Here is a 23989-nt window from a genome sequence, read left to right as displayed (position 1 = left end):
AATGGGTGTGTTCATGAGGGGGAGGAATGCTGAAGGAAATATTTGCTTGTTTTGCTATCCCCACACACAGATAACATGCATTTCCTTCCTGCCATGAAAGCCGCTTGTCCCTTTTTTTTGGGGGGGGGCCTCGTTCCTCCTCCCCTTCTGCAGTCATTGCCACTACCATGAAGGGAACAAAGGCCGTCAGTGTGCTGGGGCAGTCTTACGTCGGCTGTGAAAAGTGTTGGGGAAGATGAGCAGGTAGTCAAAGTCCTTGCAAAGGCTGTTAATATAAACACCGAGTTTGATGAGTGTCATTAGGAAAATAAAAGTGGTTTGGTTTGGTTTTTTTTCTGTATGTGTTAACTAATCTGGTGCGAACCAGCGTATAAGCGGATTAGATCAGGCTGGAGCCGATAATTCTGTTTCACAACCTCTTTTGCCTTTTCAGCATTTGTTTTTGTTCCACACAGGAACAAAAACCACGGAGAGATTTTTCATGACACCAAATCGTGTTGTGACAGCTCTTGCAGAGTGAAAGTTGTTACTAGGGGGGTATTTCAAACTCTTTTCCACGACCTGTCTAGGGAGACCACCACCCTGGACCTTAGCAAACCTCCCCCCTAAAACTTCACTGGAAGCTGTAGGTCTTTGCAAATCACTGGGCTGCATATTTTGATTGGAGAAAAAAAAAAGAGGACCAAGCAAGAAATATATTATTGAAGACATTCTGACCAGCTCCCATTAAGGACACTGTGTGGGTAGGAGGTTTCAGGGCAGGTTTGTAAAGATACCACGCTTCCCAAAACACAGGGCAGCACTTTACAAAGCATCTAAGGTCACCATCTGTAACCACAGCTTGAGCTTTACACTCACGGCTTTTTAGCCACACGATCAGGAATGTAATGAATTCCTTCCACGCCTCAGACCTTCCTAATGGCATACCCAGCCCTGCTCCCCCCAGCACAGCATGGGCTCGCTCGCCCTGGAGGGATCCTGCCGACCTCTTAGTGGTTGGTGGGATCCACACCGCAAGGTCCTGCAGAAGACCCAGCTGCCTGTCACACTCTGTGGGCCATGTGTGCCCTTCCTCTGGCGATGGAAACAACACGTGGCTCACCACTTGCTGGCCTGTCATAGATTTCCTGTGTGAGCCGGCGTGGCTTGGAAAGTTTTACCAGTGCGACTATTTTGGTTAGGATTTGAAAAAAAAAACAACAAAGCACAACTGAGCCAACAACCCACCACAAAAAAACTCCACCCAAACACCCCAATGTCATTCCTAGTGTGAACTCAAGTGTGCCAGCACAAAAGTAACTGCTACCAGTAAAGCTATTTTGGAAATGTAATACCTGGCTTTGAGCACGTGCGGTTTGGTGGGATAGCACATCTCAGACAAACTGGGATTGTCTTGTACGACTGCAGCTTCCCTCCAAAGGGCGAGCTCTTCATCTCTGTGCCTCCATACCCTGGCCAAAAATGAGGGACAGACCATCTCCTTCCTCTCAGGAGCCGTCTGTCTGATCTGTTGGGATCATCCGCCCAGCTCAGAGCTTTCAGGGGTGGTCTGCCTGCTCCTGGGGTACCTGCTGATCTCAGAAGACACCCTCCCTGAAGGAGAGCGACTGATGGTGCTTGATGTGGGACCTGCTCTGTCTGATGTCTGCGCGCTCTGAGTCATGAAACACCGCAGCCATTGCCCATGGGGTCAGGGCGGGTGGAAGGAGAGGTTTCTTTGACATTAACCTTGAGTTCATCTCTCTCTGAATGAGAGAAACCAACCCTTGTTTTGGGGCTTTTATCGTGACTGTGAAGATCTTATCTGCTATCACCACAAAATATCCTGCTCAGGAAATCTTTTCACTAGACAGAGAGAGAGACCTGGCTTTTTTGCAAGAGAATAACTAGCAGGCAAAAATTGACACGGGTTGAGTCAGAATGGGTTCCCTGCAGGCAGCCTTGCTTGTACTTGCTTTTGATCACTCAACTGGACGCCTCTGGCTGGAGGTAAGGACTTGAGGCCAGAGCTGCGCCCTGCTGCTGGTGGTCCTGGGTCAGCACATACCTTTGGGAGGGAGCTGTGCAGAGCTGGGCTCACAAGGGAGGAGAAGGCGGCCGTCGGGACCCCATGCAGGGAGGGTGAGTCAGCAGCAAATTCATACACTCAGGGTGTCAAACCGGTGCCTGTTGGGACGGATGCCATGCGAGAGGAGGTGGTGTCTGCTGAAAGCCCCGTGTGCGCCCGTGTGCCTGGTGTTTGCTCAATACCTGTGTGTGTTTTGCAACAAAAAGGCTATGTATCTGTGAGATGCTCTGTGCATCACACAGAGACAGTCTCAATTCCCTGATGGGAGTTGCATCTGATCTTGAAAAGAACACAGCAGCACGGGGAACGGGTCTTGCTAAAGCCTCCCTTCCCTCAAACCACCTTGCTGAAGCCGGTGCAGGAGCCCTGTGGGATCCAGAGGGGATGCATCTGCCATTGGCCCTGGAGAAGAAACAAATTAAGATGTTCATTTTGGGTGCAGCGGGAATCCTTGAGGGCATGGAGCCCAGTTCATACCTCAAGATTGTTTCATACTCCCCCCGCTTTGGTTTCTTCACTTACCCGAAGGAGGAGAGAAAGGTTTCCATGCAGAGGTGGGGTCTAGAAGCTGCAGTGGCGGGATGCTGAGGGCATCTCCCTTTTGGGAACATGTTGGCAGGGGCAGGAACAATGTAGGTCTCCTTCCTGTTATGTCCAGAGCCCTGGAGGGATGCACAGCACTACTTTGGGCTACCCTGTGGTTTGATCCCAAGGGTGGGGGGAATTAGGTGAACTCCCATTTACTTATGAACTTGATATTGCATTGGGAATATCTTGCACAGAGTCTGTGCTGTCTATCCTGACCACTGAGGTCTGAGGTTTGACACGGTTAAGAGTCAAGAAATGAGAGTGAAATGGGGTTGCTAGAGAAAATGAAAAGCACCTTAGCCTTGGAGGGGGAGGCGTATGATGTTAGGACCCAATCATGGTCTCTAGTTCCATCTCTCACAGACCCCTCCTCGTCCCAGCGATATGCACAGATTTGGTAGGGGTTACCCTGTGTGAGCTCTTTGGGATGCTGCGTGGACAGATAGACCTGCTCCTGGAATTGCTGTGGCCACTTGGACTGGGGGAGGAAGGCGTCTCGGCATCTGCCCCTGGCCCAGGGGACTCAGTGCCTGGTCAGGCGGGCTAGTGCAAGCCCCTGCATGCCCTTGGGTACAGCTCAGCCAGGCTGCCCCGGGGGTTCTTCCACACCCAGCTCCACCCACAGACACTACACAGGACTGGGGGCCAAAATTAAGCCTGGGGGAGCTATTCTCGGCCTGGACAGGGCTTATTTTCACCACCCGCGTTTTCTGCCCTTGCTTAATATCCCCCCCACCCCGCCGCCCCAGTCCAGAACCAGTCCTACACCTGGGGTGGTCAGGCTACAATTTCTGGAACCCTTGAGCCAAAAAAAGCTCTTCTTTAAGCACTTCCCAGCTGGGGAGGCTGCACCCTGCCCAGAGAGATACCCGCCTGGCCCGGGCAGGGCCCGGCTGGGAGGCCAAGCGGAGCACACCCCTTCCCCCGCCGGTCTGTCGGGAGGTGAAGCCGTGTGTGTTTCGGAAGAGAAGTCGCTGGCGAGCCACATCCTTCCGGAGAGCAGCTCCATCCCGGGGCTAAGCGGGGCGAGGGGAGGGGGGGGGCGGGAAAGACGGGACACACGCAAAGAAAAACCCTTCCTCAACTCGCTCAGGTGAGGAGTAGCCAGAGGGTCTCCGAAACCGGGAGAGACTGGGGAAAGAGGCCGCCTTCGTCCCGCCGGTGAGTGCCACCGCGACCCCCGGGGGCGGGCGGTCAGGGCTGGGCTCTCCATTGCCCGGGGCGAGGTGGGGGGGGGGGGCGGTTTGCCAGTTCCCTCCCAGTCGGCTGGAGGAGGGAGGGAGGAAGGGAGGGAGGGAAGGTGCAGCGGGGTGGGGAGAGCGCTTCAGACACACCTGCCGGGGCGGCGAGACGGCGGCGGAGCGGGACGCGGAGCGGAGCGGAGCGGTGGGCAGCCCGGCGGCGGCGGCGGGGATGGCGGGTAAGGGGCGAGCCCCCGGCCGGCAGCGGGGTTCGGGCGCTTCTCCCCCGGGCCTTGCGGAGCCCTCGGGGGCGGCGCAGCCCCTCTGTGTCCCCTCTCCCGCTCAGGCAGCTGCCGCCGCGCCCGTCGGCATCGCTCCGGGGCGGCCGGGGGCGGGGGTTTCGCCCGGTCTCTAGGGGTGGTGGCGGGATGTTTGCTCCCCTTCTCCTCCTCTTTCCTAGCCGCCTCTTCGGGGCTGGCCTCCCGCTCGCCATTCCTCGAAGAGAGTCTTCGGGCTGGCCGAAAGGGGAAGCGCTGCCTCCCCCCTTGGCCCCCCGGCCTGGAGGGGCCGCGGCGGGCGGGAGGAGGGGGTACCCCGGGCGGGAGGAGGGGTACCGTCTCCCAGACCCCTTCGCTTTCTCTCTGTCTCTCTCTCTCTCTCTGCCGAGAAGCTGGTCTCTGCTTGCACAGCCGGCTTGGGTTTCTTGGAGAAACCCTTTGGTTTAAAGGCATAAATCTGCCACCGAGGAGTGGAGCTCAAAACAGAGCAACTTCTGGGACCTGCTGTTGCATCCTTCTTCTGCATACTTGTGTCCCTGTGGCGAGCGAGCCTGTCCCAAATGAGAAAGATCAGTTTCTGCAAGAAACGCAGTTTGTTTTCTTTATTCAACTTAGGAGGATCCAGATCTGTATCGGTATTTAGGCTCCTAAGCCCTTTGGTGCTGGAAATCAGACACCTGAGTATCTTTTGTGGATTCAACAATTCTCTTTTCCTATTATCCTTCATCCAGCAGACCCTAAGCCTCCCATATTTCTGTTTGGAGGATTAACTTCTTGTGCAGCTGTCTCAGCCATCCTCCTTGCTGTGTTAGTTGGCTGTCTGAAATCGCGTGATATCATTCTCACCAAAAGAAAGAAAAAAATCCAAAACCCAAAGAAAAGAAAAAAGAGCGGGAGATTTCCTTCCCTCTGCCTTCAGGCAGTGTGAACCTCTGCACTGTCCCTGTGGATGTCTGTGTGGCCAGGGTAGGACAGCTGGACTTGATGCCACCACCAGAGCGGCAGGTGATGGTGCACACTGGGGAAGAGAGGTGGCTTCTAGGTCTCAGAAGGCATTTGCTGTGCCTTGCCTTGCCAGCTAAAAGAACTTGTGGTGGCCTGTGAAGCAGATTTTATTTCTCAAGTGAAAATAGATAATGCTAGTTTAGTTGATACACAGCTCCTTGCACGTACCTGCTCCATCACAGCTTGTAGGACTTAATGGAGCAGGTTCACCACTGCTCTCAGGGTTTTCAGTCCATTGGCTTCAGGGCTCACTCTTGCTTTATTTGATTGACAGAGAGATTGCCTTGTTGCTACGTATTTCCAGGGCTCCACAGAGATGTATGGAAGATATGCTTTTGTGACTCCTCTTTGGCTCCAGTACCTGTAGCCAAGGTGCTCCATGGGAAGGTCCCAGGGGAACTATGCTTGGGGCATGCACAGGGCAAATGGATCCCCAGGGAAACCCTCCTCTCCAGCCCCAGTATGAGACCATGTCCTAGGCTGTGAAAATTCTTAGTCCTGAGAATTTCTCGTTGTCAGGGATGGGGAAAAAGGGAAGATGTGTGAGGGTCGGGGGAATTTAAGAGTGCTTCAGGGATGAAGATGACTTCTTGTCTAGACTTCCTACTGTGTATGCTCCTAAGTTCTTTGTGCACCACTGCCTTCTGTCTCCTGCATATCTAAGGCCCTGGGTGGACACTCAAGATCCTGCTGGACTGATTTGTATGTAAAATGGCTTCTGATGTTTCTGAGTCCCATTTGTAAGACTATTGAATCAATTGCAGGCTTATACCTCGACTCATGTTCTCCCGTGCCTGCTCATCTGTGCTTCTCCATCATTCCTCAGATCTCTTTCCTTTTGTCCTCCCAGCCCTGGAGAATGCCTCTCTCCAAGCCTGCAGCCTCTCGGAGCAAGAGGAGGAAGAAGACACCATCTGGGAGAAGATTGAGAGTGCACGGCACCAGCTGACCCGCTCCCTGAACCCTGCGAAGCTCACCCCATACCTGCGCCAGTGCCGCGTGATAGACGAGCAGGATGAGGAGGAGGTGCTGAATTCATGCCGATTCCCTTGCAAAAGCAACCAGACAGGTGGGAGAAAGCATAAAATTGCACTTAGATGGGTCTGGTTTGTGTGGGACAACCTGGTTTTGACACATAGTGAATGTTACCCAGCGTGTGGTGTTGTGGCCTCCTGGTCCTTCCTGCTGCAGTGCTACGCCGACTTTGTTGGGTTTTGAGACGCTCTGCAGCCAGACCTCCCTCTCATCCTCTGTGGGCCTCCCCCTGGGAGCACACAGAAGAAGGCAGTGCTCCCACCCCGTTCCCTCCTCTGGCCATTCCTGTTCCTGTGGATGGAAGCAGAACCGGTGGAGACGCTATTTCGTATCACAAAGCTGGTCTATGCTGTTTTCTCTCTGTTTTGCAGGGAATTCGTCCTAGCTCTTTATCCCTTCTTTCAGGTTACCTGATGGACATCCTCCGGCGCCGTGGGAAGCGAGGCTATGAAGCCTTCCTGGAGGCTTTAGAGTTTTACTACCCAGAGCACTACACCCGGCTGACGGGGAGGGAGCCAGCCCAGCGCTGCTCTATGATCCTGGGTAGGGAGAGGTGCTCTGTTCCCCCTTCAACTGCGGCTTGCATGGGAAGGGCCAGAAATCTGTCCATGTGCCTGTATAAAGCCCTGGTTCACGCTGCCTGTGCGCAACACAACCCTGTGCTCTGGAACCCCAACAGCTCTGTGCTCTGGAAGGGAGGGGACCATATGTACATGTGTGATGGACCATGGTGCCATAAGGCTGGGACAAGAAGTGCTGCAAACCCACAGGAGAGCTTGGCCCCCCTTGACGGAAAACAGCATTGGGTTGCTTTTTTTAGGGTTACCTCTGTCTCAGCAGCCAGGACATGATTCTCCTTTGTCTCCCCCCAGATGAGGAAGGCCCTGAGGGACTAACTCAGTTTCTGATGATGGAGGTGAAGAAGGTGAGGGCTCAGCGGAAGGAGCACCTGCTGAAGGAGCACCAGCTCCAGGTGAAAAACCAGGCGTTGGAGCAAGAGCAGGCCCGGATGGAACAGCAGCTGCAGGAGCTCCTGAAGGTGCAGGAGCGTTGCAAGCGGCTGAGGGAGGAGTGGGATACCAACAGCGTGGAGCTGCTGAGGCTGAAGGATGAGAACTACATGATGGCCATGCGCTACGCGCAGCTGTGTGAGGAGAAGAACATGGCCGTGCTGCGGAGCCGGGACCTGCAGCTGGTGGTATGGCCCCAGGGAGTGCAGGGGTGGGCGGTGGGAGGTGGTAGGGGTCTGATGGCCGAGAGGGGATGCATGTGGATGTTCATGCGTGGTGGCTGATGGGCGTGAAGGAGCTGATGGCAGGTGGGACAGGTGTCAGGATGTGTGCCCCTGTTCTTGATGGGGAGCGTGCTCTGAGGAGGGCAGAGCATCCAAGCCATGGGCATGGCATGGGAGGCTGGCCACTACCCTGGGACAGCTGGAGTTACATCAGCAGCTCCTGCTGCAGCTGGAGATACATTACCTAGAGGAGCCAGAACCAGCTCCTCAGATGAGCTGCCAGGGCGATGACTTCCCCAGCATCCTTCGGCTCTCAGCCTGGCTGTTGGTACCATGAGATGCCCTGTCTTCTCCTGCATGTGCTCGCTGTCCTGCGCTGCCTGCTCTGCTGATGGGTGCCGGCACTGTGTCCGGGCAGCACAGGCACGCAGCAGGCAGCTGATTCTATTGAGCTGCGTGTTTGTCTTTTTCACTCCTTCCCTGGGAAAGGGCTTGCGTTTTCCTCTCTTTAGCGAGGATGGTGGCTGTGCAGCCACCTGCATGCGGGGCCCTGGGTGCCTGCGTGTGCTGCCTGGAGCTGCCCAGCCCGCCCTGATGTTCATAGGAGTGTTTTTGCCCAGGCTCTGCCTCCCCCCTCCTTGCCTCTCTCCACCGCCTCCTCGTCTCATGACGTTTGGGAGACTCATGCCGCATACCTGAAGGAATTCATGACACTGCACTCCAGCTGCCAAGCTCTCACCTCCAGCAAACACGCGCCCATTTCCTGCCTGGGCAAGGACAGCCCTACCTTGAACCTATTAATAACCCAGTTTCCTTGGTGCTCTGCTGCCTTCTGGCATTCCCCCCACCAGTCTGGGCCTGGACCTTTCACGCAGCCCAGCGGTTATCTTTCATTCCTCATCCTGCTCTGACAGTCCCGGGATCCTCCCCTACCTTTTATCCGGTATTCCTGCCCATGCCAGCTCCCCTGGGCCTCCTCTGAGCAGGAGGCGAAGTGCTTGCGGGTGACTCTGGGGTGGAGAAATCCCTCTGGAAGCAGGGTGGGCCACCAGGTCCCAGCCTGTCTTCTCCTCCTGGCTCCAGGGTTCAGAAGTGACCAGTCCCTGAAAGTCATTCTGGGTCTTTTTGGGCAGATTTGCAGAGGTAATCCAGTTCCCTTGGCAATTTTGGCAGTGCTGTTTAAGTGCTCCGTGGCTTTGATAGGTTTCCCCTGCCCCGTTTGCTTTCAAAGCCTTACCTGGCTGTGAAACTGGTTCTCTGATCAACCTCATCAGTCGTTACAGGTCTGTGAGGACCTCCCTTTCTCCTAAAAGTAACTGAGCTCCCCTGTCTCCAGTGACGTGTTGGTGGAGGAGTGTGAGGGCAGGGCAGGGTGGGATGATGCATCTGTGGTACCCTGCAGCCTCCAGCAGCTTGAGCCGCAAATGCTTCCAAGGCCAGAGGTCACCTCCCCGCACTGGATAGCCTCCAGCGGATTTTTCTGCTGCAAATTTATTTCTCAGCTGTTCTAGGAGCTGGGAAGCCTTTGAGGGACTCACAGCTGCTGGCCCTGGCGGCGCAGCAGAGGTCCCCGGTCCACCCAGGGTCAAGGCCAGCTGCAGTGAGGATGCCCCAAGGTGGCAAGAAAATTGTTGCACCAAGAGAGGATCCTGAGACTGAATGTGCTTACGCAAGAACATCTTCCTCCTCTGCCCTGCAGGCAAAAAGCTTTTGTGTGCAGCTACGCTAACCTTGGACCAACAGTAGGATAGTCCTTCAGCTGGTGCCCAGCCCTTGGTTTCCTCGCCTCTGGGCCCTTCTTCTGCCCAGCGTCCTCTCTGCTTCACTCTCCGGCGAAGGCAGAGGTGCAGGGCCTTGTGTGTCACACTGTGTTCCTTCCCCCGGTTGCAGGTGGACCACCTGAAATGCAAAGTGACCAGCCTAGAGGAGGAGTGCAGCCTGCTGCGGAAACAGGCATCTACACCGCCCCAGCGGGAGGCGGAGGAGCGGGGCCACCCCGACACTGTGTCCGAGCTGTGGGCTGAGAACCAGCGGCTCACGGCGTCGCTGCAGGAGCTGCAGGGCATGTTGCAGGTACCTGGCGGGGCATGGCAGGCTCCAGGTCACCTCCTTTCCTGGGGCACCATCAGTGCTGGTGACATGGGCGCTGGAACGATGGGGGAAATCAGTGTCCCGGTCTGGCCTGTCCCTTCCTCTGAGCATATTGCTTGGCTGTGGTGGCTGACATTGCTTCTGGGTCTGGGTAGTGATGGGTCCTTGTTTCCAGCTCTGTGACTCTCGGATATGGTCACAAGTGTGACTTTGTGCCTTGGAGCACACAGTCGATTAATGCGGAAGTGATGGTGGCAGTTCTGCCAGTCTGCCTGTCACTGCCCTGGTCTGGTGCTCCCTTTGGTACTTGTGGTGCAGTGATGGTACCCTCTTGCCTCCTAGGCGCCCGGCGAGGGCCCAGTGCCAGGCTCTGAGCAGATCCTGCTGGACATCCTGGAACATGACTGGAAGGAAGCCCAAGACGACCGGCAGGATCTCTGCCAGAAACTCAACTCCCTGCAGAACGAACTGCAGTGGGCCGAAGAGCTGAGGGATAAGGTAGAGCATCCATCAATGCCCCTGTCCCCACACACTGACCAGGGCCTGGAAGAGAGGGGAGGGAGTGGGCTGGGAAGCCACAGCGGTCACTTCCAGGAGGGTTAATGCTTGCTGCTTGCTGTTGCCAGTACCTCCAGGAGGTGGAAGATCTGCAGCTGAAATACCGGACGCTGCAGAAAGACTGTGATCTCTACAAGCATCGGATGAACACAGTGCTGCTGCAGCTGGAGGAGATCGAAAAAGAGCGGGACCAGGTAAATTGCTCTCCGCTCTGGCTCTCCACCTCCCAGCAGGACCGGGGCTTTTGTCTCTGCTCTGGATGTCCCCTCCTTCCCCAGTGGATCTTCTCCATCCATGCCAGGGTAGGAGGTGTGGATTAGTAGCGCGGTTCTCTGCCTCTTCTCACTCTCAGCCTGGCTCCTTGCAGGCAATCCAGAGCCGTGATGGGGTGCAGCTACAATACTCCCAAAGCCTGATCGAGAAGGACCAGTACCGCAAACGCGTGCGGGCCCTGGAGGAGGAACGGGACGAGCTCCTAAGCAAACTGAGCCAGGCAGAAGGGCTGAACAGCACGCTGGAGGCACAGCTGGAGCGGTGCCAAGGCAGACGCAGCTTGAGCAAGGTGAGGACGGCTAGAAAGAAGGGGGAACAGAGAAGGCAGAGGGGTCAGGGCTGATTTCTGGGGGACGCAATGGGATGATGGAGTCCCTTCTCGCCCAGATGTGCAGCTCTTCCTACTCCCTCTGCTCCAACGTCAGCAGCACCTGGAGCCTCGTAGACAACCCTACCAGCTTTACGACTGGACTTGTGGATGCACTGGGGGTTTCTGCTATCCCGTTCCCAGGGGATTCGGCCATTCAGAGCATGGTGAGCGCTTGACCATGAGAGGCTGACCCTCAGTAGAGGTCATCGGTGACCCATGCTGCTCTGGAAGGGCACAGAGGCATTGGAGCAGGTTCATCGTGGGGCTATAACTTGGTGGAAGACTGGGCATGGGGTGGTGTGGAAGGCGGGACAGATCCCAGGCACAAAGCTTTGTTCTCTCAGTTTCTGACAAACCAGACAGTGCTGCACCAAAGTGTGCAGCGCTCAGCTGGGTAGGAAAGAGGGGGAAGCGAAACTGTCTTCATCCCATATGACACCCTAGAAATCAACAGCCTCATGTAAGATGTTATCCTCCCCAAAAAGCTGTTTAATCTTCACATGCTGGGGAAGAAATCCCAGCTTTTTTGAATTCTGTAGCAGCATCGTATTGTTTTTAAGGGAGCCAGGTTCTTTCCTTTGATTCTTTGAACTGTCATTCTAGAGCACCCTAAAATGGGTGGTCCCACAGGTTACTCACACTTCTGGGTGTGTGGTGGCTATAAGTGAGATATGAGGACAAGGTTTCATATTCCCTTCATCTGCTACAACTCCCACAGCTTGTACATTGCAAAAAGATGGGGACGCAGCGTCATGCATCTCCATCCGTGCTCTCTCCTTGGGAAAACAAGGTGCCCCTGGGTGTTTGGAGGGAGGTGGTTGGTCCCTGAAGAGCCATGTGGTACCCGAGGAGCTGTTTGCAACCTGGCCTGAAGCGAGGGCGAGGTGGTGCTGGGTGTTGGTGTTAGCAGGTGTCTCTCTCTCACTCTGCCCAAGGAGGCGACTCCTGACAGCGAGAAGGATATCAACCGCCTTTCTACCTTCCCTTTCCCTCCCTGCATCGGCTCCATCCTCCGTCGGCAGCGGGAAGATAGGTGCATGCCCTACAAAAGGTGATTACTGTGTGCTGCTTGAGGCTGTGTCTCCTCTGTGGGGGTTGTGGGGGCCAGGGAGAGCAGGCTGGCAGGGGAGAAGGGAACCTGGAGTGGGGACTGAGAGTGGGAAGGCTGGCTGGGAGCTGCGTGCTGGCTGGGAGGGTGCTTCTGGAGGGTGGGGGAAGGCTGTGGGGACGGGGTTGAGAACGGGACGCAAACAGGCTTTGGAAAAGCTGCTGCCTCACAGCTCCCTTTTGTGTCTCCTTTGTAGCTTGTCCTGTGGCTCCTTTAGCAGCATTGAAGATGCAACAGGTACCAGGGTGAGGGCTTTCCCCAAAGGGCTTAGCTAAAAAGAAGTGGTGGCTGTGGGGAGAGGGGTTGGACAACTGACCCTGCCTCATGTCTGTGGTTTGTGCAGCTCATTGTGAGGGTCCTGTGCCCATAGCAGGGTGCTATGGACCCACACATCCCCATGTGCTTTGCCAGGCACAGTAGCTGGAAAAGCAGGCTTTTCCTCTGCAGAGCAGGTAGCTATTCACATCAGGTCTGTTAAATTCATGGAGAACTTGATGTGGAGTTGGGGGAGTAGGTAACAGAAGAGAGAAATGCCTTTGCCCTGGGGTGTTATTGGGTATTCCCTTCATCTGCTACTACGTGGGTGATGGGTTGTAAATCTCCTAGAGTGGAGCTCCTGGTGCTGGCAGTTTCTGTGGTGGGTGCTGGTGGCTGATCTCCAGGCACATCCAGGTGCTCCTTGCTGCTGCTGCCTTCTGACTGAAATGCTGATGAAAGGAGCGAAGATTTGCTTGTTCTCTGGAGCCATGGGAAACCCTTCCCAGGAGGGTGACCGTTCAAAGCCTCCCTGCAGCCTCAATTTCCCAGTCAGATGCTAGAAAATGCCCAGGAGAGGGTGACAGACCCTTTCCACCCCGAGAATGTGAGCTCCCTGCAGTGCTCGGAGAGGTGACATGCCCTCTTTCTCCTTCTTGCTCTCTTTCCTAGGCAGTGGTTTTGCTAGTGCCTCGCTTGGGGCCTTCTCCTCTTCTTCCAGCAGCACCTACACCAGGGTGAAGTCGGAGATCTGCTTGTCCACGCTTCCCAGCCGCAAGGAGGTCACTAGAAGGTGACTGCTGCTCTCTGAGCTAGGCGCTCTGAGCCGGCAGCTTGGGGGGACATTTCGTGGTGCTGGGGGACCATGTTTGGGAGACCCTTCTACCTTCCCCCCTTGAGGGCTCTTTCACTAGTGGGAGAGGAGAGAAATGAAGATCTTATAGTCCTTGCTTCCTAGCAGGACTCCATTTTTTTTTTTTTTTTTTTTTTGTGTGTGTGTGTGCTGGCCCATATGTTATGGCAGGGCTGGGGATGTTGTCCTGGGCTGGAAACACATCTGTCTAGGTAGGGACAGGACCGTGGGAGCCCAGCTTGGCTTTGGTGTTGGGGTTGGTGGGGTGGAATGGGTCGTGGGGGTTCATAAGCTCTGTGTGTGTGCCATGGTGATGGCTGTGAATCATGAGCTCTGTACCGCAGTGCTCAGCACCATAAACACCCTGTAGCAGGACGCAAGGCCTGGGGGACCAGTCCTTAGAAAAGGCAGCAAATTTCAGTTGCTGGACTTGGCGTTTCTCCTTGCCAGGTCACTGGTGGTGCAGCTCACTAGTATGGGTCACCCCAGCAACCCTTCGCCCCAGGAGAAGAGGCTTGGAGCAGACATCTCCATCCTTGGAGGGAACATGACAGGGATTTACGTCCAGTGGGTCAAGCCAGGCTCACGGGTCGAGGATGCAGGACTCCGGGAAGGGTGCCGACTCATTGAGGTGAGTCTGGGAATGGGCTTGCTTTGTGGGTTTGCAAGGCACTTGGCATGACGCAAGGAGTGCGGAGTGATTCCCCAGTGCAAGCTGACCACTACCCAGCTTGAAGTCCACCTCCATTTCTCTTGGTTCGCGGGACTGCTCCCTGCCCAGAGCTTTATGCGGCACAAACACCCATCCAAGTGTCATGGCACCTGAGTGTACCTGTGCATGTAAAAATGCTGTGGCTTTCTGAAACATTTCCTTCAGCTGTGGGAGGGGAGAAACAAAAAGGAGTCACGCAGATTAAGGCAACAGTGGCTATATGTCCCTGGAGTTGTCTGTCACCTTGTAATATGTCAGAACAGTTTGCATCCCGCACGTGTCTGTTGCGAAGCGATCAATTTTGGAGCGAGGTTTCTCAGGCCTTCATGACCCTCTTGAGCTACAGAGAATAATTGCTCTGAAGAAAGCTCCTGGAGGGAGGGAAGGGCGTTTGTTTTGGCAAGAAAGACACCACTTGAAATACGGCTACGCTACTTGAATTAATATCCCACCTGTAACTGAAAATAAACCAGCTTTCCCACCCCCACTCCCACATGCGTTTATGCACGCATGTTTGCTTTCACAGCAGCCCGGCTTCCAGACTGGGTGGTGGCTGGCAGCAGGTATTTCAGAGGCAGAGGAGGGAACCAGGGGCAGACTGAGGATGCCTTGTCCTCGGGTAGAGCTCTCCCTGGACCTGCCTTGCTGTGTGACATCTCTTGTATAACCCTGATGGGTGAGGGAGCTGCCGGGGGGGGAACCTGCTCTTCCAGCCCCTGGGTCTAATGGCATTGGGTCCTTGCCAGCTGAGAGTGCCGTCGCTGAAGGAAGAGGTGCTTTCCCTAGAGAACTGCACGCGGGAGGTTGCCTACCTGAGCCTGCTGCATTGGGATGAGCCCTCTAGTCTCGTATTTCAGCTGGACCTGGAAGGTAAGGCCCTGGCAGCTGGGTCTCCTTTGAGCCTGAGCTCTCTGCCTCCCTTTCCAGACCCTCCACCCAGCCCTGGAGGTAAATATCAGTTATTCTCTCTCCTCTCCTGTTTGGTCCTAGGCCACCATTTCTGATACAGGGGTTGGCCGTAGCTCCGGTAGCTTTCCCTGTCTGCTGTGACATGTGCATCCTCTGAGTTACAGGATGGAAGTACAGACCTCCTGTCTGTTTGCCTCCTCTGCATCCCGCACCCCAATCTGTAGCATCATAGCTGTGCTGGAGACCTGTCTATCTTGTTGGTGATGGTTGTCTCCTATGTCTGCACCGGTGACCTATGTTTCCTGCTGCAGGATACCAGCCTCTACGGGAAGCCCTAGAAGAAGGGAAGAAGTTTTCTGGAGACTCATTCTACGTACGCACCAACCTGTCCCTCCTGGAGTCATCAGACCCTTATGCATTGTGTGTCAAGTGTCGGGAGATCCTCCATGTCACAGACACCATGCACAAAGGGCGGCTGGAGTGGTACTGCTCCCGTGTCGATCCCTTGACCATGCGGGACCTGGACAAGGGGACAGTGCCCAACTACAGCAGGTAACCAGGGTGAGGAGGAAGGCAGGGGGGTACCTGAGGTACCAACCCCATTTTTCTGTGGTGAGCATCCCCTAGGAGTCCTGAGGGGTGGGGACTTTCCTCTTGGTAGTGTGGGCTGCCCAAGCCTTGAATGGGGGACCAGTGCAGTAGTGTTTGGGTGCCCTTGAGAGATTGGGAGTTTGAGTGAGGGCTTTGACACGCCCATGCTTCAGCAGGTCTCTCTGGGGTTTGGTGAAGAGGGTCACAGCAGGCTACAGTCCCTGTGGGCTCTAGTGTTGCTTGAGGGCAACCTCTCTGTCTTTTCAGGGCTCACCAGCTTTTGAAGATCCAGGAGAAGGGCCAGATACCTGGGCAGCAGAGGGGCCACAGAAATAATGTAAGCCAAAGAAGCCAGCCAGGAGAGCCGTGTGTGTGTGCCTATGGCCACCCCACCACCTCGGCATGCACTCTGCCCCACTCTGTTGGTAAATCAACACGTATGGAGGTGGCAGCTGGGTTAGCAAGAAGATCAGGGCTTACAGCCCAGGCAGTGTTACTGCTCTGTGGGTGCTTTCCTACCCCCTTCCCACTTCCCAGACTGAACCCGATGGGTGGCAGACACGGCCCCATGCTTTTTGTATGTGTGCTCCATTCCCTTTGCCAGCGGGTGTTCTGCAGCCAGCTCTCTGTGTGAAATGGTCTATGTTCTTGGTCTTATTGCCCTCACTTTCTCTTCAGCTAAAGAAACGGGCCTTGGACCAACTGCGCCTGGTGAAATCCAAACCACAGAGGAGCCCAGAACAGCCTCCTCAGCAGCTGTGGCTGGACCCCTGCTCAGGTGAGCTGTTACCCCTGCACCTGCCCCATCACCCTTGGACACACAGTTGTCTCCTGTGGGCACTGAAGGGACATTGGCATCTGGGATGCCTCAGTCTCTTTGCCCAGGATCCCTCTTATAACCCTGCAAATGCGATTTTGGGAGGCCCATGCTCCTTTTCCTAGGCTTTATGGAGCTTTCCATTGCTTCTGTGATTCTTTGGGTCATGTAACTTTTTGTGGAGAATAAACTAGTGTGTAACTCAAGAGAGTCCCAGGAAATGGGCAAGGGGGGCTACAGCCAGGGTATCTGCCTGTGGGTGAGTGTGGTAACCAGAGTAGGATCTCTCCTGGGACACAGGATGGTTGGTAGGTGCCTCCATGAGTCAGGATGAGGGGACGGTACAGGAAAAACAGGATGGTCTGTGGGCTAGTGGCAGCCTTGTCTCCCATGTTCTCACCTTTCTCTTTCTCTTCTTCATTCCTGTCTTCCAGACCCAGACGTGAGCCTGAAGCCTTACAGCCTGGTGCGCCCTGTGGTGGTCAAGACACCCCGTCCTGTGGTGCTGTCGCCTAACTGCATTGCACCACGGCTCATCAGGAACCTGCTGGACTTGCCCACCTCTCGACTGGACTTCCACGTGTGCCCAGCAGGTAGGCAGCAATAAGTGGTTGACATGTCCAAGACTGTTTTAGGAGTCTATGTCTGAGTGAGGTAGAGTACACAAGTCTTCTACTTCCCAGGGCTGTTTTCCCCTTTAATCTCCTTCCACTACTTAGCCATTGGTGGAAAGCCAAGATGTTGCTTGAGGATGTCACTTTTGTGGGGGCCTTAGTCAGTCCAATGCTGGGAAGAGGTGCTCTTAGTCCTGGAAGCATGAGACATGGTCTCATGGGACTCTTGGAGAGGACATGAGGTGTCCCTTCAGTGGCTAAGTGTGGGGGTCTCTCAGTCTTCCCAGACAATACCCGTTGACAGGTCACCTTTTTGGGCTGAGTGTCTGCAAGACGTTCCCTCCTATTTTTAACTGTGTTCTATCCTTTTGGCTCACAAGGAAGCCAGCCCACCCTTCTGGTCTCCTGGGTCATGGGAATTCTCTCTCTTCTCTCTCTTGAGTTGGTGGCGGTGTTGTTGCCTTGCTGCTCTGGATGGCTCTTCCCAGAGATGAAACCTCTGGCTGAGGTGGCACCTGCAGGTTGACTTCATACCAGTTCTTCCTCTTCAGCGACAAGAGGATCCAGCCTTGGTGCTGCTGTTCTCTCCCTTCTGCCAGCAGCGTGAGGCTGACACATCACTGCAGAGGCTGCTGGGGAAAGGGCTTTTTTTCCCCACAGGGACTTTTCATAGAGGAGAACTCCTCCTTGCTCCCTTCCTCCTCCCTTCTCCATCTCTCTCCTTTCCCTGTGTTTAGAATTCTCCCTTTGCCAACTGCAGGACTGAAAAATTAGTTGGTATGTTTTCTGGGGGGGCTGGTGATGGAGGTAGTGAAAGGTCTCTGGTTTGCTGAAGAAAGATGTCTCCACAAAGTTTGGCCGCTGGGCTTCTTATCTGAGTAACTCGGCCGTATATCCTGGCCTGCTGAGCCCCCTGCAGGGTCCCCCTCACATTGCATGGGGGACATGCTTCGAAGCCATTTCTACAGCCAGAGACTTTACACCGAGGGCAAAACTTCGCCCCTGTCAGTTTTGCCTGTTGGGAGGGAAGGAAGGTGATCTGGGCGCCTCGAGCTGTTCCTCTTTGCTTCGCCGTCTGTATTTTCCCTTGGAGAACTCCCAAGCCAGTGCAGTTAGTAGAAGCCAGCTGAGCTTCCACAGGAGCCTGCTGCCCCCAAAGGAAGCAGATGGCTTTGCAGGATCCAGCTCTACCTGGGAAGTACCTGTGCCACCAGGCAGAGGTAGCGGTGGATGCCCAGCCAGCCTGGGGCTTGAGAGAGCTGGAACGTGCTCTGGATCCAATTCTAAGATTTCCTAGATTTTTTTCTAGATTTTCTCTTAAATTCATTACTTTCTTTCTACCTTAGGGATGAGCAGTTCCTAAAAGCCTCGTTAGGTTCCCAGCTCATGTTTCAGTGGTAGCATGGGCAGCTGCTTAGGGCTGCAGGTAGAGCCCAGAGCCTGCTTCATCCATGCTGGGCTGCAAAGCCTGTGGCTCCCAAGCGGGGTCTCCGCGTTTGCATTGTCTTGTCTTCTGGTGGGAGTTACTGGGGGCAGCTGGCAGTCATTGCTTCGACCACACTGGCCCTCGCTGTCCTGTCGGCTCTGCCCCCGGTTCTCTGCCTCAGCATCACCTCTCCGCTGCTCTCCTGCCTGACGTTGGCTCGTCTGCTGGGTGGCGTCCTTCTGCGTCCCAGCAGGGGGGGAGGTGGCTCAGGCTGCCACCGACAAAAGGAGGTTCAGCTTGCTCCCCACCTTCTTCCCACTCTCCCGCATCAAGATGCATGCTCCCCTTGCTTCCCCATCCCTGCCGCTCACTGGACCCATCTATGAGCCCGTGCAGCTCACAAAGCCTGCAAAATAAATCACAAACCTGGCAAAATAAAGTGATTATTTTTCTGCCGTACTCTGTTACGGAGGGGGTGAGACAGTCTGGCAGCGGGGCAGGGGGGATAATGGCTGTGAGCTGGCTTAGGCCGCTGTGGTACTGCAACACAAGAGCTGCTCTTGCCCTGCAAGTTGTCTTCAGCTGTGATATCTTGCTTGTTCTGTACACGGAAAGCTGCAGGAGATCCATGCCAACATGTAATGTGGTATAATTAGACTCGCTCTCCAGAATCCATAAACAGCGAACTCGATAAGCATCAGCGCAGCAGCAAACGTGCAGGATCTGCGGCAGAAAATGCGTGTAGGAGAGAGAAGGGGCTGACGTCTCCCTATTCGTGTCTCCTCTTGGCTCGCAGAGAAGCTGGCAGAAGGGGATCCCAGCGCTACCCACGTTCAGGAGCACCCTGTGTCTAGAAGTGCCCCCCAAGACCGGAGGGAGAGCGGGCGAATCCGCATGATCCGGGAGGCGATGGAGAAGGTGCTGAGCTGTTTGATGCAGGGAGAGAGGGCCAGGATGGGGCACCCCGTTCAGATTGGAGGAGAGGAGGGGACAGCTGAGCGGGGGAAGAGTGAGGGCAGTGTGGCGATAGAGGAGTTGTTTACTTGGGGGTTGGGTAATTTGGAGGGTGTTTTAGGTCCAGGTGCTGTGGGGTTGTGAGCTCAGGTGAAAGAAATGGCAACTGGGGATCCACTGGGGCGGCAGTGGGAAATTCTGTATGCAGACGTGGCCTCCCTGCTCTCACATTCCTCATCTTCACCAAAGCAGCAACAGCTTTGCTCAGGGCACACAGAAATGTGGGACTGTGGGTGACAATGATGACAAAGGGGATGTGACGCTGGGCTGTGGCTGAGCAAGGGGTCTGGTGGGCTTGGGGACTGGGTTGGCAGTGATGGAGTGGGTGACCCCTCTCTTTAATTCTCCCCTTCCCTCTTGGCCCTGTCCATAAATCCCGCATTTAATGGAATTACTATTGGAAAAGCAATGATATTTCACAGTGTGGGGTTTGATTTAATGTAACTGTCAGGGGCTGGGGTTATTTTTTCTCCATTTTAATCAGTAAATCTATTCAATTTCCCTTCCAGAATAAACACTGTCTACTAGAGCTGGGAGTTCAGAGTGTGAGGGATCTAATTAAAAGTGAAATATACCCCATCGTTATCCATGTCGAGGTCACCGAGAAGAACGTTAGAGGACTCAGGTAAGAAAAGACGGAGAGGCATGGAGGAAGGATGTCACAGGAGGAGAGACAAGCTCTGTGTGTGTTGGGGTTGGTGGCTGTGAGGGGAAAAAGGGCAGGAAAATTAGCTTTGTGTTCGTGTGAGGGAGTTCCTGGGTGTTTTTGCCACCCTGTCTCCCTACACCAAAGGTAACGTTTGTCCCTGTGTTTTCTCTAGGAGCTTGCTGGGGAAGGCGGGCCAGCGGGACTCGGAGGTGCTGAAGGTGTGCCGTGGTGTGGAGCAGGCTCTCCATGCTCTGCCGTGCTCCTGGGCCCGTGTGGAGCCCCACGCCTGGAGCCACGCCGAGGAGCTGCCCAAAGTGGTTCGGGGATGCATCTTCCAGGAGCAAACCCGCCCACTGTGGATCGAGGAGGGCGAGGACTGAGCTGGGGGCAGCGGAGCAGGCACTGCCATCTACCGTCCCCAAGAGATGTTCTCGGAGGTCCCTGCCTCCCTAAGCTTCTCCAGGTAGCGTGTCCTTCTTCCCCGAGGGGATGATGGCAGCAAAGGCCCCCAGGGGCAGCCTTTCTGGTCCACTTGAAGCCACCAAGAGCCACGGAGTAACATGTGCTGCCTTTCTGAGCTTTCTGTATGTTATTGGAGAGATGTCTTCCACTGTTATGGTGGAAACCACCCCCATGGGTTGTTCCCTATCACCTTGGGCTGCCCTTGTCTCTGGTATGTAGTCAGATTGCCAGATGGGGAACTGTGTGGCATCAGGCTGTGTAGGAGCATATCTCACACACATTTGAAGCCCTTCTCCCATCACTTCCGTGTCCACTGCCCTGTGGCACTGAGTACTTCAGGTCCTCTCTTCCCCGGTCTACCTCGCCTCCAGCCCCACGGCACAGGGAGCACGGCTCATGTGCCAATGCCCCACCGCGGCTGGAGTGACACTAAGCTTGCAACAAACCCTCGTTTTATAGGAGCTGTACTCTTTATTGCTTGTAAATTATTAATGGAGCCTTTTATTGGCAAACCGCCTATAAAGGAGAATTAAATACCATTCATAATGGGAATGGGTGTCAGGCTGTGGGCTTGTGTGGTACTGGGAAGGTTTCGGTGGTGCACGACGGGGTGTTTTTCTCCTCCTCTAGCTGAGGCCCAACTGCCCAGACCTCCAGGGCGAGGAGGGAGCACTGCTTTTGCTGTCGTAGGGCAGCAAGAGGTGGGGGGAGAGGACAGGTTGAGTGTGCCACAGCCCCAGCCCTTACCATTTCTACTTGCCCCCTGTTTTTCAGTCCCTTGCCTCGCCCTAGTGCTGATGTTGGCCAGGTTGCTCTGGGAAAGCCAGGGAAAAGCTCACTTGATGTGTCTGGCTGAGGCCTATAGAGCTTCACCTCGCTCTGCACCCTGGTTATCGTGAAGTGACAAGCCAGCTACCTTGTCCTCCTGGGGGACAACAGTGAGACTGAGCCCAGCCACACTGCCACGAGAGTGGGCATCCTCTTGCCTCTCTAAATGGGGGCTGTTCTCACCCCGACATGGGGCTGAGTGCGGGTTCAGGCTCTGGCAGAGAGAGGATGGAGGCTTTGGGTAGCAGCAGCTGTGCTCACCCACCCTAGCATGGTCCTGACTCCTAACCAATCGCTATGGGAAAGGGGTGCCAGGACACCTACACCACAGAGAGGTGGTGTTGGGATGGTAGAGCATCTTTGCTGGGGCATGGAAGAGGAGAATGTTGTCTGTGGCTTTGGGAGGCTTTGTGGGGCACAAGGCTCCTGGGGGCAACGGGAGAAGATGGGCAACTAGCCCCAGAGAGTCAAGTCCTCTTTGCCCCTGCGATTAGGGCACTGCCAGTACCATGCACTTTCGAAGCTCTGAGCAAAGATTAACTTGCTGATCTTCACGGGTCCCCTGTGAGGTGTTATTTCAGGCTCTAAACCAGTTGCCTGTGTCTTTTATGAGGACGAGAGTGAAGGGGGGGAGGAAAGAAAATGAAAAGATTTTAACCTGCAGTCACTCAAATGTAGAGCAAAGTCCCAGATCTGCCCTGGAGCGATGCAGCTCTGCTCCTGGGGAAGGGGGAACCGCTGTAACACATGGCTCCAGATGAAAACTCCCAAATGACATCCACTCCAGGGGATGCAGCCCGAGCATCCCAGCACAGCCAGCCCCCTGGGAGGGTGCTTGCCCTGCAGGCAAACAAAGTGGGACTCTTGTTGAGCTGATGAGAAGACAAATCCCAAAGCAAGCTCTCTTCCACCCCGGCATGGATTTGGAGATTACAGCCTGCATCTTTGCAGGGAAAAAAAGTAGCGCTTGTGTACCGAGGGAAAACACTCCGTGTGAGGCACTCTGATTCAGGGCTTGACAACTCCTCCTGTCCCTGCTGGCACTGGAAACCATACCCCGCTTTATGGCCTAAGCTGAGGGTGGTTACGAGCAAGCCCCCCCATTTTGGATAGTCATGCTGTGCTCCTAGCTTGGCGCTTGCTATTCCCTTCCCCCCACCACAGATAAACAGATGTCCCCCAGCACCTCCCTGGGGCATTAGTGTTGTCAGCAGGAGGGAAGGGAGGCAGAGGAAGGTTGCTGGGAGGCAGGTTGGCAGTACCCAGCTCTCCAAGCAGCAGGCGGCACTGCCTCGCCTGCTCCCAGCCTTCTTCCAGGTCCTCTCTTTATCCCTCTTGTCTCCCCTGAGGCTTTCAAAATCCAGCTTCAACTCGTTCTGGACACGGGTGAGAAGCAGGGCAGAGGGCTCCAAGGCAAACATGAATGACCTGACTCCCTCCCCTCCGCTGCCCTGCACACCCTAGTCCACCTTCTTTGTACCGCTGGGGGGGTGGCTGCCTGCTCGGAGGAATGAGTCACGGGTTAGGTAACAGGCAGAATGCAATTAGCAGCCCTGGGCACCAATTACCAGCTGTAACAGCCTTGTGCAAGCCCCTGTAAGGAGTCACCCAGAGCAAGATTTCTCCCTCCAGAGAGGCGATGGGCAAGGCGGCGCATGTGTGTTGCCCTGGGGAGCCGCCAGCCCTTTCCACGCTGCCCCCCTGCCCCAGCAGAGCTGCAGCGGTATGGGGTCTCTGTCCCATGCACTCCCTCGATGATGGATCAGCCAGACCCATCCCGGGGCAGGATTGGGCACCGAATGGCCCCCTCCCCATCCCTGGCACCCCAGAAAAAAGAGGCATCTCACAGCGCGAGAAGCAGGCTGTGCTCACCTCTAGCATGGGGCGCGTTCTGGTTTGTACGTGGTTGGGTCTGACCTGTTCCGCTGCCCAGCGCCATGCGCTGTGTAAGGTAGCTTTGAATCATGTTTGTACATCTTTTGGGGATGTCACTAAGGATCCTTTGCCTGTGTCCCCCCTTTCCCTCACAGATGCTCTCTTAGGCCAGGGCTGGGAGGTGCTGCAGGGAGCCTGGGAGCCATGGAAGCTGCCTTTACAGCTGCCTGGGGCTGCTGGCGTGCCGATGAAGCACTCAGAGAGGTTAATTTCTGGTTCAGGAGCAGTGGCTAGCCATGGGAGCAATCCCAGTATTTAGCACAGAGGCAGCGGATCAGTCATACCAGCTTTGCATCCCTGCAGTAATGTAAGGCCCGAAGGTGAATGACTCCCCCCCCGCGCCAAATCAGTGTAAGAAAGCATCACTATTCAAAGGGATCTAAAAATAAAACCTGCAGGGACCCTCCAAAGGGATATGGGAGGTGCTCTGGAGATGTTCTTGCTTCAGGGGAAGGCCAGGAGTCTTGGAGACTCGAAGAAATACATGGGAGGAGGGAGGACAAGTGGATTCAGTGGTTTCTTCCTTACAAAAGAAAAAAGTTGTACCCAGGGACAGGGCTGGGGTGAAAATGTGCGTTTGAGTCCTGGGGAAAGTGAGCACACGGGTTTAGCTTTGCAGGGAGGTCTTGCCCGTGTGCCTGGAAAGTGCCTGTGTCTGGAGACACGGTGGGAGTGTGGAACAGAGGGACACTGATCCCTGCCCTGACACTCTTTTCTAAGGTCCCGTGATCTGACATGTGCACAGAGGGGCCCTTTGCCACACGGAGCTGTGTCCCCACCAAGTTTCCCCTGGGTCCTCATCTTATTACTTTTTATTTTTATTTTTTTTTTGTATGCTGAGATTGGATGCCCACAGCTTGCAGCTCCCTGAGGAGGCGCTCTGATTTCGGCAGCTTATGTAGAGCACTCCCATCCCGCCGTCCCCACGCGCGCGCTGCCACAGGGAAGCTGGGGTGGGGGTGCGGGTATCATCCCCCTCCTGGGCTGGTTGCCTCTCTGTACCCCTTGGCTGCTCTGTAAAGTGGCCTAGAGGTAGCGTGAAGGAGACCTTCATGGTCATCCACCCCATATCCATCTGAACCAGCAACATCATGCAGCAATCTGTGCGGCTGACCCCAAAATTTCCTGTCTGCAG

General features: G+C 55.2%; 1 protein-coding gene across 1 annotated transcript; it reads left to right on the top strand.

The window, feature by feature from the left end:
* The first annotated feature begins 4035 nt into the window (after nucleotides 1-4035).
* CARD10 (caspase recruitment domain family member 10) lies at nucleotides 4036-20602 on the top strand. Its single transcript, XM_063323574.1, has 21 exons — nucleotides 4036-4076; nucleotides 5971-6189; nucleotides 6561-6698; nucleotides 7028-7353; nucleotides 9280-9462; nucleotides 9823-9978; nucleotides 10107-10232; nucleotides 10406-10600; nucleotides 10699-10845; nucleotides 11617-11732; nucleotides 11986-12026; nucleotides 12717-12837; nucleotides 13348-13528; nucleotides 14356-14479; nucleotides 14830-15070; nucleotides 15377-15446; nucleotides 15788-15887; nucleotides 16361-16519; nucleotides 18763-18884; nucleotides 19490-19605; nucleotides 19802-20602. Exons 1-21 carry the CDS (start codon nucleotides 4070-4072, stop codon nucleotides 20007-20009), a joined length of 3096 nt encoding a protein of 1031 aa, XP_063179644.1. The 5' UTR covers nucleotides 4036-4069; the 3' UTR covers nucleotides 20010-20602.
* Nucleotides 20603-23989: the final 3387 nt, after the last annotated feature.

The sequence above is a fragment of the Chroicocephalus ridibundus genome, chromosome 1 (assembly GCF_963924245.1).
Source record: "Chroicocephalus ridibundus chromosome 1, bChrRid1.1, whole genome shotgun sequence".
NCBI lineage: Eukaryota > Metazoa > Chordata > Aves > Charadriiformes > Laridae > Chroicocephalus > Chroicocephalus ridibundus.
The sequence above is the reverse complement of the archived record's forward strand: the minus strand, read 5'-3'. Positions and strand labels throughout refer to the sequence as shown.

Coding starts and splice junctions, on each gene's coding strand:
- CARD10 (XM_063323574.1), top strand. Junction 9,979..10,106: donor CCGAAGAGCTGAGGGATAAG/GTAGAGCATCCA, acceptor TGCTGTTGCCAG/TACCTCCAGGAGGTGGAAGA. Junction 15,071..15,376: donor ACAGTGCCCAACTACAGCAG/GTAACCAGGGTG, acceptor CTGTCTTTTCAG/GGCTCACCAGCTTTTGAAGA.